We start from the raw sequence: 17,170 nt of genomic DNA, 5'->3' as shown, positions 1-17,170 counted from the left end.
GTTCAGATAGTTTGGAGGAAGAAGGTTATTCCAGAGATAGATAATAGTGAGATTTTACAAAAATGTGGAATTCGCACGGACACACCGATAGAAAGTGGTCTGAGGCCTAAATTCACCTTTAACCCTAATTTTGCCGAGACCATGAGCACATACATAACAGATGGGAACAGATGGGATTCACAATGACAAAATTAGAGACTGGCAAGATAGCTCAGTGGGTTGAGTGCTTGCTGCTGCAATGTGTTTGTGATCTGCCGTTCACAGGGTCAATTCCTGGTATGGCCAACTCGGCCTTTCATCTTTCCCAGGTCGATAAATGAGTACTAACTCCGGATGGGTGATATTATATGTATGTGTGTTGTATGTAAAGCTCTTAGGCTTAAGCGCTATATAAATAACACATCATTAAATCCTAGGGCTCATCAACGGCGACACACTGATTTAAAATGATCATCACTTCCCACATCTGATAAATTTCAAGCGTTTTATTGCGTTAAATTTGATCACCTTAACTGTCCCTGAACTAAAGTTTTCCATATACACCAGACTGATATGCAAATGGTTATATTTCTCCGCTTTGAAAGGTACAGTGAGCTACAACGTGGCTGTAGACACTCCCAAGTGGGCACTGGCCCATAGAACAGGGTATTTGGCTGTGTGTGTTCTCGGTAGAGGGGCCCCCAGTCCTCTTTGTATATATTTGAATGTATAAACATCTGGCACATATGCTGACAACTTATATGGAACACCAATTACAGAATTACCTTTAATCCAATTTTAGTCTTGGTTCCAACTAGTTAAGGATAATACGTATGCAAGGCCATGATGGTTATCTAAAAGTTAGAAACTCTAGCCATACAACTGCAGGGAGTTAAACTTTCAAGCTGTGCCATACTATTTAGTGAGGCCTACACCAGGGATACAGTTTAATCCCTGCATTTTTACATATGTTGAAATACATCAATAACCCCAGTTATGGTGTCCTTTCCATGTCATATCAAGTATAACTTCATTGTTTGATATTAGGTGTGACTTTTCAAGCCCAACCCAATCATTTTAAACATGGTTTACAGCTAAAACAGTGAAAACACCTGGCACAAATACCGAAACATCTTATCTTTGTATTGCAACATTTAGCAATTCATTTCAACCACCTTTTGCATTCATTAATTAGCTTACATGTGACTTAATTAAGTCTAAACGCACGTTTCATCTAAATCTTATTTGACACCATATCTATTTACCAATTAAACTGCTAAATACACACCAAGAAACCAAAATTTTCGTCATCAATGCAATATCTTATTGAATGATATTTCTTAATATATGTAGCACTAATGCACGTTTTTGTGAATGTCAATTCCTAACATGCTTGTTGGCAAAAATCATGCCATGCCTGCTGCGAGTCATATTGTAATTTCTAATCTAGTCCCAGATGTTGTGTCTGATTTGGTGTGTCAAAGTGAATTCATATCTAAACTAGATAGAGATGCATGCTCTTCATTATTGCATAATGATTTAAGTGTGCGCAATATCTCCATTGCAGTTTTCGGAACTAACTCTGAAATTCGTTTGTTTTTAGTCTCTAATGCAGCAATACACTCCTTTTGTGCCATAAACAATTGGTCATCATTCTTGATTAATCGATAGGGGTGTGTGGTATATTCATGGACTTTGCAGTTTTCTACCTTTTCCAATCAATTCTTTCCTTCATTACATGTTGAATCATTGATCCAGTGTTGCGATTCAGGTGTGTGTGTGTATATATATATAAAAGTACATTTTTCCCATAATTGTGCATATGCTTTTCATGTTATCAGTCATTCCCTGTAAACTGTTAATGTATGCTACCATAAATTCTAAAATATTGTTTATATTTCAGGCAAGAAGTGCACCTATGGACACAAGTGCAAATATTATCACCCAGAACGTGCAAACCAGCCACAGAGATCGGTTGCAGATGAGTTGCGCATCAGTGCCAAGCTGTCTGCAGTAAAAACCATGAGTGAGGGAGCTTTAGTCAAATGTGGAACTGGGGTCGCTGGCTCCAAAGGAGAATCCTCATCAGATGTGAAACGCGTTGCTCCAAAGCGGCAGTCTGATCCAAGCATTCGTTCTGTTGCTGTGGAACCAGAAGAGAGACTGTCTGTGGCTAGAAAATCGGAAGCCAACTCTGTTCCTTCTCTGGTTTCTGCATTAAGTGTGCCAATAATTGCTCCCTCAAAAAGCCATGCTGTTGGGGCACTAAATACTCGGTCTGCCAGCAGCCCTGTACCAGGATCATCGCAGTTCACACATCAGAAATCTTCTTTGGAACATATGACAAGCGTGCAGTACCCACCAATATTGGTTACCAATAGCCATGGCACTTCAGTAAGCTATGCAGAACAGTATCCCAAATATGAATCTCTGGGAGACCACGGGTACTATTCCATGCTTAGTGACTTCTCTAATTTAAGCATAAGTAGCATGCATAACACAGATTATTATGGATCGGACCAGGAACATGGAATGTTCTCCAGAAACTCAAGTCCTTGTCCAGATAATTGCATGAGCCATACAAGTACGAATTCATATTCTTCTTACAGCGACTTGTATCTGGGGATATCGGATCCTGGTCCAGAAGAGAATGCAAAGGTTCACCGGCAATCACAAAACCGTTTACAGCCTTTTGGACATGGTTACCATGAAGCCTTGACTAGAGTTCAAAGCTATGAGCCAGAGGAGCCCAAGCAACTCCCTCGAAAGCAGTCTATGTCACATTTAGCACTACACATCCAGCATCCTCCTGTTGGTGCAAGATCCAGTTGTCCTGGAGACTACCCAGTGCCTCAAAATGTGCATCCCTCCTCTTCTTCTCAACCTGGTCGTGCCCTAGTGATGACCAGAATGGACAGTGTTTCTGATTCGCGTCTTTATGAGAGTAACCCTATGAGGCAGAGAAGGCCCCCTCTTTGTCGGGAACAGCATGCCAGTTGGGACCCCTTGCCCTGTCCTACTGATTCTTATGGCTACCACTCATACCCCTTAAGCAACAATCTCATGCAGCCTTGCTACGAACCAGTTATGGTTAGAAGTATGCCTGAGAAGATGGAGCAGCTGTGGCATTCACCATGGGCTGGCATGTGCAGTGAACCAAGGGAGCGGCATATTATCCCAGAGCATCAGTACCAAACATACAAGAACCTATGTAACATATTCCCTGCGAGTATTGTTCTCTCTGTCATGGAGAAGAACCCACATCTTACTGATGCCCAACAACTTGCTGCTGTTATTGTTACCAAATTAAGATCTGGACATTGAAATTTCATGTGTTTTATAAAATGGAGACAATAGTATCTATTGAATAACATGGTGGATGTGGTCCGATTCCAGGCGGCAAAAGAGGATGCAGTCATTTTTCCTGTAAATAAGTTTACATTCTGTTCAATGTAATTGTAGATGAAAAACACATTAGCAGTGAAATGATATCCATTACCCTAAGGTTTTTTATTACTAAAGATTTTTAAAAAAATGTTAAAGGTTGTGCATGGACTCATCCATATGTAACATTTTTCACTCACTACAAAGTGCAAAAGTCCCTATAAGTGTCAAGTTGCATATTCGAAAATATTGTTAGCAATTATATTGCATGCCTAGATGTACATAATCAATTACGTTTACAGAACTAGACTTCTAAATCAAGTTTTGGGAACATAATCAGAACTAAAACGGTAGGTGAAATCTCTGATTTTGCCTTGTGATCTTGAAAGTTATTAGGAACTAAAGAAGCTCCAGTTTCAAGTGTACACCAGGAAATCTGCAGAAATTCTCCTTTTGCACAGATGCATTTTAGCATTTAGTAAAGGCATATTTTCATGTGCAGGGAGTGAGTTAACTTCAGCATCACTCTTAGAATAATGAATGGAAATTTCTAGTAATTTCGGCCAGAAAGGATTCTTGTTGAAATGCATCATTACCTTACAAACGGAAAAGTCTTGATATGCAGTAAAACAATGAATTTGGTGGTGATATATTGGAGCCATCTTTTTCAAAATATCTTTTCTGAAAGCAAATTGTGAAAGTGTCTTGTTCAAAGTAGTCACTGCTTGACCCAAGCAAACTATTTTGTTATGGTCATTCATAGAGGAGCTGCATCTATTTAGATTCTATGAGCATTAACCATAATCATTCACAAATACTATAACAATCAAACTATAAACAATCCGCATAGCCAATGTTGTTGTAAGATTTGTAAAATTCGCCACATCCGCAAGGTGTGGCCAGCTATTCTTTGGAAGAGATGCAGAAAACCAGAAACCTTGTTCACAGCAGTGGAGTCCACAAAGCACTTTGGTGCCTGATACGTAATGTCAGCAGAACGGCATTGTGTTCTCTCCCAGCGCCTGCTGCCACAGGACAAAGAGATCCATGAAAGGTTTCCCTCTGAAAGGGAACATTTCAGTATTGATTACATGAGTTGCTCCTTTGTTCTGCACCTAGGAACACACCAAGGATGCAAATTGCCTTCTGGAAGGTTTGTTTTACCTGCTGCTATCTTGAAAAGTAAGACGATACACAGTCAAGTGTAGCAACAGTTTCTAAGATTTGCATTTTCAATTTCGGGTGGAATGCTTTGTGGCTAAGGGCCTTGCGAGGTGTTTATTGTTTTTAAGCTGCACTGCACTGATACCCTTTTTCAGAATCCAATGTACAGATATTTCAACATTTTGAATCATTAAGTAGCTCGATATGTCTCGAGCTTGGACTTGTTGACTTCTAGTTTTTTCATGAAAGTTTAGAAGGGCCTGGTTTTATGGCCTTTTATTGCTTCATGAGAAGGTGTGACACTGCCTAAATGTTTCTTACTGTGAAACACACAGAACGTGAGGCTGCCGTCAGGGTTGTTTCTGGCCTTTTGATAATGGCTTGCACGCTGCTCTTTAGTAATTTCCTTTTCAAGGTGACTTCCCCATCTTGTGCCATTTTGAGTACCACCAACCCGTCAGTGTATGAAATTGATTTCACAATATGTTCTTGATTTAGAAGTAAAATGTCATGGTAAATGTTTTACTCATATATCCCACTCGGGAGCATTTTATTGATGACATACATTTGACTGTTCCACATTGTTTTTCTAATATTTTTTACCTTGCACCTCATTTTAAAACTACTGTTCATGACGATGTTCCTGCTCAAAATCCAAGTAATTTATACCTGTCTATTTTATCTCTTTAAAAATTATTTTTTACAGATCTATATATCTCATGAGTGACGGAAATCGGCTAACAAAGATCAGAGACATTTTTCCACCATCATTACTTTAGTTAGGCTTATTTGAAAGCCTAACACAATGTTAACTTATCTATAATTTAGTTTCCAATGTCTCACTTTCCATTCCTAAGAGCAGCCGAGAGCAATGCCTCAGATAACCAGAAATGACCTTTTGTTTGTTGATACAAATTGTATCTCTTTTTTTCTTGATTGTATAAAAAAATGTAAAAACTTCATCTGTAGATTAGCTCCAGTACAACGTTTTCACCACAATTGTTGTGACACTGTGTGTCACTGTGAAGTAGCCCATGGGGAATAATGAATCTCTTTTATTAATGGGTACTGTAGTTTATTGACAAAACTACTTTTCCAATTCACTTTATTATATATTGCGCACCGAGGTCTGGTGCACAGCCAAAAGCATTATATATCACATAACTTATCTATTTATTGAACTGTGTATATTCCTGAGCACAATTGTAAATACAAATTGTCTATGATGTTTAAAAATTGTGGTATTATTTGTTTGTATGTCACATTAGACAAGGCAGAACATTGTAACTGATGTATATTGTTCTGTTGAGTGGCTTCTGAAAAATTACAATTTCTGAATTTGTTAGTGTTGATTTATTGTGCAATGCCCATGTTTACCATATGTTCAAGGAACTATGGTTATTTTGCATGTAGAACGTTATTGGGTGTTCTTTGTCATCCATGGATGTTCCCATTTCTTTTGTCTCGCTAAAGCTTCCCACTATCCTGCAGCAGGCCATGCAGCATGTGTACTACGACAGTTTTAGGACATAGTGTAATATGCACATTTTGTAATAATTCCATTGTATTCTTTCATTGATTTCTGAGTTTGCTTCTTGGGATAGGGGTTTTAATTAAAGTGAGGAAGCAATTCTAGAATCACAACTCTTCTCTACTAGTCTGGTCTTAGTGACCAGGTAAAATAGCTATGCTTTGTCTTATCCCATAGAAATTCCCTCAGGATTGATACCCCCTTTTTCTACATTACTATTTCTCTGACGCTGAAACTCCTTGTGTGTTTTCCTTTTGCTTATGCCCTGGAGTGAAACATATGGGCACCCTTCTGCATTTGATTATTCTTAGCTAAAACACATGGCAATGTTGTCCCTGGGTTATAAGCAATTATTTTTGTATTTCTTACAAGACCTAGGTATTGAACTTCGACAATCCATCATACTTTTGTTACTTGAAATGTGTTATTTGTTTAAAGTATTTTGAAGCGCAAAACTCTCTATGTATTATGCCCACATGGCGTTAAATGATATATTTATGTAGTATATTTTATCTTGACAATTCATGTTGTCTTATATGTATGTCCCCTTCCTAACCTCAAGTTGGTTTTCTTTGGGTTTTGTGGCATGGTATTATATCCCTTTTTTTCCTTCTATTTGTTGAGCAGGCTTATGATTGTAGCTGAAACCAATTTACTTTAGAAAAATGTCTACAGGTAACATATTGCCACCATTGTACAACTTATTTGTCTTGAAGGTGTATACATGAAGTGATATGACTACTTTCAATCTTGCTGGTGTACTGTTAAGCTATGGTAGTTTACTTTTCCATTGGTAGATTTGTTACCGTTTATTTGTTGTAACATTTTAGAAAACCTCTTTGGGTTTTTTTTGTTAACCCAAATATAATGTAAGTCTCAATGACAAAAAGAGTGAAACATGCAGGTCCATGAGCTAGTGTGTGGTGTTTGTAAATCTCTAAGAAGTGTGCTATCTCATGCATGCCATGCATTAAATAATGTGTATGTGCTTATAGCGTTGTTAATGTTTTATTTCTCTCTGTTGGTGTCGGAAACTGCACTGTGCCAGCCAAGAATTACAATAACCTCATAAAATGTTAAACAGCTGTAAGTCTTTTCAACATTTGTCAAAGTATTTGTAATGAATATCAGAGCCACAATGTTTGTGCACTTGTTCAAATTGGGCTGCCTTTCAGTATTTCTATTCCTGACACTGCTATGAACGCCACCATTTTGCAACCGTGTTTCCAAATGAGTGAATTTTAATTAAATGTGTACTTGTGAAAACTGCATAACAGATTGTCAAAGATGTTTCCACTGACCTGGCCCATCATTGGTCATACCGGTTCCGATTCCCTTGCACCACAAAACTGGAGAAAAATTGGACTATGCCTAATGGTCTTTTTTGACACAGAAATTGGTTAAGGAGTGCAACTCTAAATCAGCTGCTGAAGGCGTGTAGAGAGAGGATCGCGTTTGAAGTTTGAGATAGTTGTATACATTTATTGACAATCCTTTTTGATGTCTTGGTGCATTCACGACATTGCTTCATAGATATCAAGTCCCTTTGTCTGTATTGGCATCAGAAATAACTATTATACTAATAATTAAAATTCAAATATATCCAATACAAAGATAGTCTTGTTTAACAAGAAGATGCCCCAACGTCCTCCAGACCTGGCATGTCCCTACTCAACACGTTCCATGTAGATTAAAATAGAATGTTTGCAAAGGCATCACCAGATATTCAGAACCAGCGTAAACATACTGGAGATCTTTCCATGTATTGAAATGTGTAGCGGTAGCAGCTACGCCCATCAAATAAGTACAGCAAAAGGGATGCATGTATGTATTTATCATATCCTGGCTATGCGAATTAGAGGAAACAATAGTAATGTTAGTTTAGTTTACTAAAACAAATGAAAGGGCAGTTTAACTAAAACAAACGAAAAATGGCAAAACATACAAAAGGCAAACCGTTTTTAACACTGTCAAACAATAAGGAGGACTTGGAAGTGGGAGACTGACCTGCTAGATATAACGTCGCCTTTAAAGCGGACATTGATCCAACCGTGTGTGCTACACGGGGCAAAGTGTAAATGCAGTTGTGATTATATTCAAGAAATTGTATCCTATAGTATAGAAAACTTACATCAATTGTTTAAAAAACAAATTGTAGTTTTATAAAGAAAGGCCTGTATTGCAGCGGAATTAGATAAAAATCAGTACAGTGGCACCACTGACGATTAATGGTCAGACCTGAAAGGAATTGTTGGGATTTGGTGGCAGTCTTAAAAGGCCACCAAACTAGAAGGGCATTGAGAGCGCATCTTAAGAAGATCATTTTGTTGTGTTAATTGAATCTCTCTTATTGCATGATTATGAACACAGACAGGACATGCTGTGGGACAAGGCCTTACAGGGGAGCTGCCTATCCCACCACCAGCTGTGTGGTTGCCAATTCCCTCTACAACTAGCATATGCAGCCTCATTGATAGGGTCGAGGGGCAGAAGACTCTCTCGATATAGGCAACACAAATCCTTTTCCTTTCCTGGACAAACGTGAGCATGGTTTAAAAACCTGCTTTCATGTGCTATTTGTTTTGACAGGTTTGTTGTAATATCCTTTGACAAATCATGCCGTTTCCTTTTACATGCATTTGCTACATTTATTTCCTATAATCTTATGGTTTGGAAGACAAAGGTTTTGGAGATCTTGCAGATGGCAAAGTGCTCCAATCATGAAATGCCACATCAGAGCATGCTTAATTAGTGTACGGAAGCCCAGGTCTTATCCTACATTTTGTGATGTGTTGCAAGAGTGCTCCAAGATCATTCAGTTTCTTTATAACATTTTATGATTTCTTAGCTTATTATCTCTCGATTTGTAGTAGTTTATCTAGCAAGACGTTTGAACCCAAATTTATCTCCTAAAATCAGGGATCTGCAACCTTTTGCCCTACTGAGGTTTTGGACTACAAATGCCATGAATCCTAGCGAGCATACTTGATAGTGAGGGTTCATTGGAGTCATAGTCCAAAAAATCTGGATAGTCGCAAGTTGCAGAGCCCTCTCCTAAATGCAGTTAAATCAGCGGGAAATACTCAGATGTTGCCTTGTCCTTTTCTTCTAGTCTGCACATGAGCTGTAAGACGCTGCTTTAGTACCAATTTACAATCCAAGCCAGTGGGGTCGGGCAGTAGTTGTCCAGGAAAAAATGTAATTCTCTTATTGGGTGCGAGTCGAAATGTTTTACGCACTTCTATTTTTTTCATGGCCACAGAATGCTCAATGCTAGTTTATCACTAGACATTGCAAACAGTGTATATGACCTATGACTATATATTTTTGGTGTATGTGACTGCCATACATTAACGGGTCCGCACAGCTCTCTCCCGTGAATGCATATATGGCTGGCATTGTCTGACCAGCATAGCCAGCACATGAATATAGCTTATTGGAACAATGTTGCCAAGGTTGTTTATTTGAACCATTGTACTCGAGTCTACCTTCACGGTTCCACTTTGGGAATACCAGTACGTGTAGGTAATGAGATCTGTGACCATCTCAATGGATGAGCTGCACTGCTTTCAGTACAAGATGAGGTTGAAATTGACTTTTATTCTGAATGCAGGCTAAACAGGCACTCGATGAACAGATGTTTCAGACACAATCTGAAGTTTTGAACGTAGTTAAGCAAGTTATTTCATTGTAAGCAGATCAACAGTAGATCCGGTTTAATTTTTATTGTTTTGGAAATCAAATCACTTCCATTGGGTATATAATTCCAAGTGACATCCTAAGTGATGTTTAATAAAATCCTATTTTCGCATGTAGGGGCACTGGCAGGATTCAAACACTGGGGTACAGTGTCGGGTGCAACGACCCCATTGCCAGTCCTGGCTTTTCTGAGAACACACTGGGGCTTGTAGATTTGTTTGTACTATTGGTCACATGGTCAACAAATCCAAGTATGCAAAGAGCTCTATGCTTAAACAGGTCTCGCTGAAGGGGTCCCAAATGCTTGGACCCCTGTGCTGCGTATTTTTGTTCTTCCTTCATTCTGTTATGGTCAAAATATTCAACCGTACCCAAAATTCACAAACACAAAAATATACAAATTATCTATACACATGATGTCAACCTTAAAAATGTCCTCCAAAGAATATGCAAAAATCAAGCCATAACATTTCAAATACTCGAATTATTCTTACGTACTACGTTATTCAATCATAAAATACTTTATATACAAACCTATCATTATTACACTTTCATTTAATCTACAATATTATTTAAAAAACAAAAGGGAAACAAATAATATTGTGCAATGAGATCAGGCTCATCACCTTCATAAACCTTAAGGCCACAATAGTTAAGTGTTTCCTGACAGCCCATCAATCTTAACTAGACGTTCTCTTAAAAAAGAGTTTGCTGATTATGGACGATCCTGCCAACCTGCTTAACTCTAAAGGCATATAAAGCGGCACAATACATAAACAGATGCTCTCTTGTTTGTAATTCCCCGTCACTATTACACAAATTGCATACCATGTTGGCGTCTTTATCTTGGTAAGGTACCGACACATTTTCACCAGTTTTTAAAAGATTCATCCTGAATCGGACAAATTCATCCTGCCAATATGCATTTGGAAATCTTTGCAGGTACAATGGAAGTGCTCTCAAGAGTTTTTCACAGCTAGAGAGGCTATTATACAGCTTGAAATTCCTTAACATCCGCATGGTTTGAATCCAATCATCACGTAAAAGAATACGTTTTACCAGCCGTGGGCTGTCTCTGAAAGTTTCCTGCGACATACAGATACTCGAGAGGAGTTCTCATGCCGGTGTTGTTAATCTTTGCACAGAGCCTTTACACTTATCTTTCCTATATACGGATTAAGTTCAGCTAATGAAGAATATGACATGGGGACCAATAAGTTCCTAAAAATAGAAGAACAATGGGGCTCACTATTGTTTGCAACTTTCAACTCCTTTTTATGCTTCCCTGCAGTTCCCCTTGGTGTGACTCTGAAACACAGCTGTGGTTAGTGTCTCCATTTTGAGTGCAGACACTAACTGAATGTTATAGATTTGGTTTCAAGTTAATCAAATGCACATTCTCTCTGCTAATTGTATGTGCTGTTGAAGTCTATGTAAACTATTTTCACATGTTCTGTTTTACATACATCTCTATGAAAAGGTGTTTTTTTATAGTGTTGAAACGTTTTTCTTTTTTTCTTTTTTCACGCTCCTTTTTCCAAACGTTTGCACTGATGTCGAATTTAAAGTATATTTGCGTTACATGTGCAATTTGCAAAAGCTGGACAATTTCAAATAAAGAAAAGTGAAGAAAAATATTGTATATTCTTTTGTTGTTCTTATGCGTATGGCCTTTAACGTCAACCTTGGTGGGCCCTTCAAAGTAGAGTTGTAATTGACATCTTTCTCTTGAATATTGAGCCTCTGTAGAAATGGTGCCACTATCACACTATATCTCAAAATTGATAGCGTAATTGTTTTCCAACATAATGCACCTCCCCATTAATATGACCACTGATAAAATGTTGCATGCAAAGAATGCACTGTTGAACTGCTTAACCTATGTATGCACATACTGTAACTATGACCATGAATGTAATGTAACCGACTTCTTAAGCTCAAGTGCCTAGATGCCTGTGGCGATGTAACCAAATTCTTATGTACAAGCGCCTAGATGCCCGAGGGCTTTATGCGCTATATAAATGTAAAAATAAATAAATAACATCAAGGTGTTCCTCTTTACCCCCGGACGAGGGCTAGGGGGGGTGGCTTTTAGGGTGTGGTGTTGCGCCAAACCACTTGGCCCTTTGCCACCACACAGGGAACAGGAGTAATGTTCTGACATAGGACCCAGCATAGTGACATCACCCACGTACGAGCTAGTGCTCAGCAGTGACTTTTTTCGTTACCCTAAAGAGGGTAGAGGTGGTACTAGTTGAGGCACCTGGTGACACTAACTTCTCCTGGGATGGTAGGCAATATTTAGCCACCTACCAGGGTAGACATGGTGAGGTATCGAAACGGATAACTCAACCAACATGCTTTGTCTGCAAACTCATTTTGTGCCATCTAGGAGGGTCTACCGGGGAGCAGAATAGAACCAATCTGGACAAATAAGATGTATTGGTTTCTGATAGGCCCAGTGAGTGAACCGAGGCTATTTATTGTAACAACCAAACCAAGGGGAAGGATGCCAGATCCATGACAGAACTGGGATGCACCCCAGAAGTAACAGGGGGGTGCTACAAATAATGACCACCTCCCACGCAATCCCTCCAGGTGGCACCATCATGGTGGCAGGTTGAAGTATGTAGGTACACTCTTCTAAGAGGGTCTTACTCCCCTATTAATTTGGTCCTTGTTCTTTAATAACGGGCTGTTTGAAGACTATTTCAAACCCAAGTCATAGTTTCTTTGCCTACCAGCTATACTTTCTGCGTGTGGTATTGTGTGTGGATAAGCACTGGAGTGGAGGGGCTAACTGGTTGTGTCACCTACACCACAACACCTAAGCCCAAAGACATTGGAAAAAAACTATGTATGGCTTTAAAAAGGTAAGCTATGAACTGAGTCCCAACAAGCGTTTCAAACTGTCAGCAACCTTATATGTTCCATGCCTGATTCACACTTCATTCCATTTTTTCATTTTTTATTTATTGATAGCATTTATAAAACACCCAAACCCAGGGGTATCACAGCACTTGTTAAATGTTCATATAGATACAAGGACAGTAATGGAGTACATTAAGGACAGCAGTCATATTTGTCAAAGAACCAAGATTTGACACTTTCTTTTAATGATGGATATGACTGTTCATTTATAATGTAAGACGGCAGAGTGTCCCAAAGAGTGGGGGCAGCCCCTTTGCTCTTGTAACGTGGAATGTCAAGAGAAATGCTGGTGCCAGATCTTAAGGTACGTTGCAGTGTTTTTGGGGAGATGCAGTCATTGAGGTAAATTGGTGCATCAAAGTAGATACTCTTGTGAGCCAGGGTTAGAGTCTAAAATCGACTCATACTTTTACGGGCAGCCAGTGTGTGTCTCGTCTGGTGGATGAGATGTGGTTTCTGCGTTTTAGTCCCAGAGTGGCTCCTGAAGCTTTGTTCTGTAGTAGTTGTAGTTTAAAGAGTATGATAGCTGAAGTGCCCAGGAGGAGAGTGTTGCAATAATCCAATTTGGAAATGACTAGAGATCGCGCTAGCGGTTGGCAGTTGCTTGGTGACAGGAACTCTCTGCTCAGCTAAATGAGTTTGGCGGTGGAGGATAAGGCGTTCATGTGCCAAGCCATAGAGAGATCAGCTTCTAGGTAAACTCTGAGCGTTTTTACCTGTTTCAATACTGAGATGCTGTACCATCAATGCAGATGGATGAGTAGTTGTTATGCTGAGAATGGGCTGAGTTTTGTACTGATTTGTTCGATAATATAGCGGTTGAAAAAAGATTGCCCGTATCCTGGAAAAGCGCTATAATAGTGCCTGTTTTTAAAAAAGGTATACGCTCGGAGCCTAAAAACTACAGGCCGATAGCCTTATTGGACGCTGAGGGAAAAATCTTCGCCTCCCAACTGCTTAAGAGGCTGATAACGTGGATAAAACAAAATGAGGCATTCGACATGTGCCAAACAGAATTTGTAAAGGGCATTGGCTGTGGACTGAATTTATTTCTAATTAATTTGCTGAAAATGGAGGCCATTAGCAAAAGAACTAAAATATATTTGGCCTTCGTTGATTTGGCCCAGGCCTTCGACAGCATTGATAGCAAATTATTGTGGACTAAGATGGAACTACTCAAATGCCCCCCTAGTTTGCTCTCTGCTATTAAAGAGCTTTACTCGAACACTGAAATAAAAGTAAGTCTTGAGCAAAAGGGTACCCTTTCGTCAGCAATAAGCACGTCAAGAGTCGTTAAGCAAGGTTGCCCCTTAGGAGCCACCCTTTTTAATCTATTTATCGCGGATGTCGAAAGAGTAATGGATGAAGTACGCTCATTCGTGCCAAAGGTCAACCGAAACCGACTAAGTCATATGATTTATGCTGACGATATTCTTTTATTGGCTCTTACGCCAATAGGCCTACAGAGAAAGCTTCATGCCTTAAAACAATATACAGATAAAAACGGCCTGTCAATAAATACAGCAAAAACAGAGATATTTGTACTAGAGAATTTAGTAGGAGTAAAGAAACACACTGGAAAGATCTAATAAAATTGACAACTGAAGTACCTTATTTGGGAGTATTAATAACTCGCACATCAATGATGACCATATGGTCCTGAAAATCCAATGGAAATGTAACTTTTTGGCTGCTCAAGGAGCTGCAATCAATAAAAAGTATGAGAACTTCACCTTGAAACCTGCAATGGAGTTTTACAAAGCGAAGGTTATTCCATCATTGATATTTGGAGGGGAACCAATGTTGGGATGCCAGTATGCAATATGAGCCTGGTGTGAAAACACATACTGGACGAAAATCCTACAGATACAAAGAAGTACCCCCTCGGCCTGTATCAGATTCGAGCTTGGTTTAACATCAATAAACGCAAAGGTTACATGGCACATGCTTCCACTATATAGGAAAGCAAGTGGAGCTGACGATTTACAACAATATAAAATCCTGAGCACAACAACACAGCAAATAACAGATGAATCAATTCTAAATAAGTGGAAACAGCTTTGCAAATCTATTCCCACTCAACTGCAGGTTGATATGGAAACTTTGATTCAAAACCCCAATGCAGTCCTCAAAAAAACTTGTGGATGCAGGATTGGTGTGAAAATTCAGAGCAGAGAGCCCATCATAGATGCATGGCCCATGCTTCCCCAGAATCAAGAGCTTTGAATACGCTAGCTGATTACTTAAACTATTTTCAATGTAGGAAGAAGAGGAAGACCTTCTTGAAATTCCTTCTAAAAAATGTTCAAACGAAAGTGGTAATGCATTTGAGAAGCAAGGAAAACTCTGCTGATGACATCTGTATGTTCTGTGAGGCGGACACTGAATCTCTGAAACATCTTGTTTTATACTGCAATAAGTTAAGAGACCTAAGAACACCACACATGGCTAAGATAATCACAAGGAGCCCTTATATGAATGGAAAGGATTGGTGGAATCAGATGATGGAAGGATTGGACAAAGAGCTGACTTTTGCACTTATATTTTATTTAGAACAATTAGAAATCTACTTTGCTGGAAAGATTGTTGAAGGCCTTGACGAGAGGCGCTTACGAGAAGCGCAATCGCACCCAAGTGGTGTGGATCCTTTACCATAATTTTAGTGAACTATTAACGAATTAAGATTGTGAAAGATTGATCAATATGTGTGATTTTCTTTTCTTTTTAGTGATAGGCATATGAGTTACATTGAGGAAATGTTCTGTACATTTTAAAAGTTTTTAATGAACTGTATAAAATAAAATAAAATAAAAAAGTTGTTATCGAGAGATTTCAGACTGATCAGGGAGCCTACGATGAGGAGCGCTGTTTTATCGTCATTCAGGCACATGTTATGTGCAGCCATCCAGTTTTGGATGGTGCTGTAGACTTTGTTGATTGTGGCTGTGTTCTGCATGTAGTTGCCAGAGATATGAATGAGGGTTTGTTGTCGTCCGCAAAATTTGTGTATGTGATACTCATGGAGTCCAGGACATTAACGAGGGGTTTTGTACAGGTGTTGTAAAGCTTAGGTGAGAGGCAAGATTCTTGGGGAACCCCGAGAGGTGCAGAAATGGGATCTTCTGCCTCTTCACCAATGAAGACTCTAGTGCTACGCTCAGAAAGGAATGATTGAATCCAAAGGGTGGCTTCTGGTGAGAAATGAAAGTTTTGGTTCAGGGTTTGACAGTATTTCTCATGGTCGACTAAATGAAAGGCGGATGATAGGTCTAGAAGGAGGAGACTGCTTAGGTTTCCTGTGTCCTGGATGCTGTCCATCTGGATTTTGAGGTCTAGCAGGGCAGTTTCTGTGCTATGTTTTGGTCAAAAGCCTGATTGTCTTGAACCAAGTTGGTGGTTGTGCTCAAGAAAGGGTTGGAGTTGAGAGTAGGCTACACAATCTATTATCTTCAGCAGAAAGGTTACAGTGGTGATGGGACAGTAGTTGGTTGGTATGGTGGGGTCGAGGGTGTTTTTTTTTTTTTTTAGGAGGATGGTGATCCATGCTGCTTTGATGTTGGTAGGTACTGTATTTGTTGTAACAAAGGTGTTATTAAAGTCAGTGATGATGGGGCTAATTTGGGGGCGCAGAGTTTTACTAGGTGTTCTAGGAAAGAGTCTTGCTTGCAAATAGAATGTTTTAAGGCAAGGATAGTAGCTAGTACCTGATCTTGAGAGACTATTGAATTTAAACCAAGGGTTTCTGTGGGTATTGTTAAGGTTTTTAGATTCGAGGTGAGGGGAGAAGTGGGTTTAGTGGCAAGGCAATCTCTTTTGGCTTGGATTTTATCCTAGAGGGAATCCATTTTATGGGTCAGGGCTTTTTGGATGACTGTGCACCAGGCTTTGTCAACATGTGTAGGAGGAGGGGAGGATGGGCAATTCCAATTCTCTGAGTATGGTGAATAGCTCTTTATTGTTAGAGGCTGCATTGGAGATGCAAGAGTTGTAGGAGTTTGTTTTGTGTGCCACAACTGCCGATTTGTAGGTTTTGGTGGCTAAGGTTATGGCATTACAGTTGCTGGTGGAAGGATTCTTATTGTACAGATGTTCTAGAGCTCTTTTCTTGCGGCGTAAGGTGGTGATATCCTCATCAAACCATAGGTTAACAGGTTTCTGGCTTTTTAGACCAAGAGCATGTGCGTTTAAAATAAGTTGTAGGCATGAGTGGTAGAGGCTGGTAATGTCATGAGGGTTAGAGCCAGAGGGGTCGTGGTTCATGAGTGATGCTGCAAGGCTTGGATTGAGGTGGGTGAGTTGATGAGTTGGGAGAAATTCATGTCTTCAAGGGCTAATACTAACACAGCGGCTTTATGGTCATTAGGGTCGTTAAAGCCGAGGTTGATGTCACCTAGGATAATGAATTTTGAAGTGGGCTTCATTAGGGGTGTGATAAGTATTGGGATGTCTAGGTCAGGTCGATTGGAGTTGTTAGGTTGTCAA

The 17,170-nt window shown here is 39.5% G+C and overlaps 1 protein-coding gene across 2 annotated transcripts in view; it reads left to right on the top strand.

Annotated features, from left to right (window-relative positions):
* Positions 1-11,399, top strand: part of ZC3H12B (zinc finger CCCH-type containing 12B) — a 706,390-nt gene extending 694,991 nt beyond the window's left edge. For both annotated transcript variants that reach the window (XM_069612533.1, XM_069612534.1), the window contains exon 6: positions 1,883-11,399. In XM_069612533.1, the coding sequence (XP_069468634.1) occupies positions 1,883-3,303 (1,421 nt within the window). In that variant the 3' untranslated portion in view covers positions 3,304-11,399. The remainder of the gene's footprint in view (positions 1-1,882) is intronic.
* Positions 11,400-17,170: the final 5,771 nt, after the last annotated feature.

The sequence above is a fragment of the Ambystoma mexicanum genome, chromosome 5p, assembly GCF_040938575.1.
Source record: "Ambystoma mexicanum isolate Mex_15411 chromosome 5p, UKY_AmexF1_1, whole genome shotgun sequence".
NCBI classification, from domain to species: Eukaryota; Metazoa; Chordata; class Amphibia; order Caudata; family Ambystomatidae; genus Ambystoma; species Ambystoma mexicanum.
The sequence above is the reverse complement of the archived record's forward strand: the minus strand, read 5'-3'. Positions and strand labels throughout refer to the sequence as shown.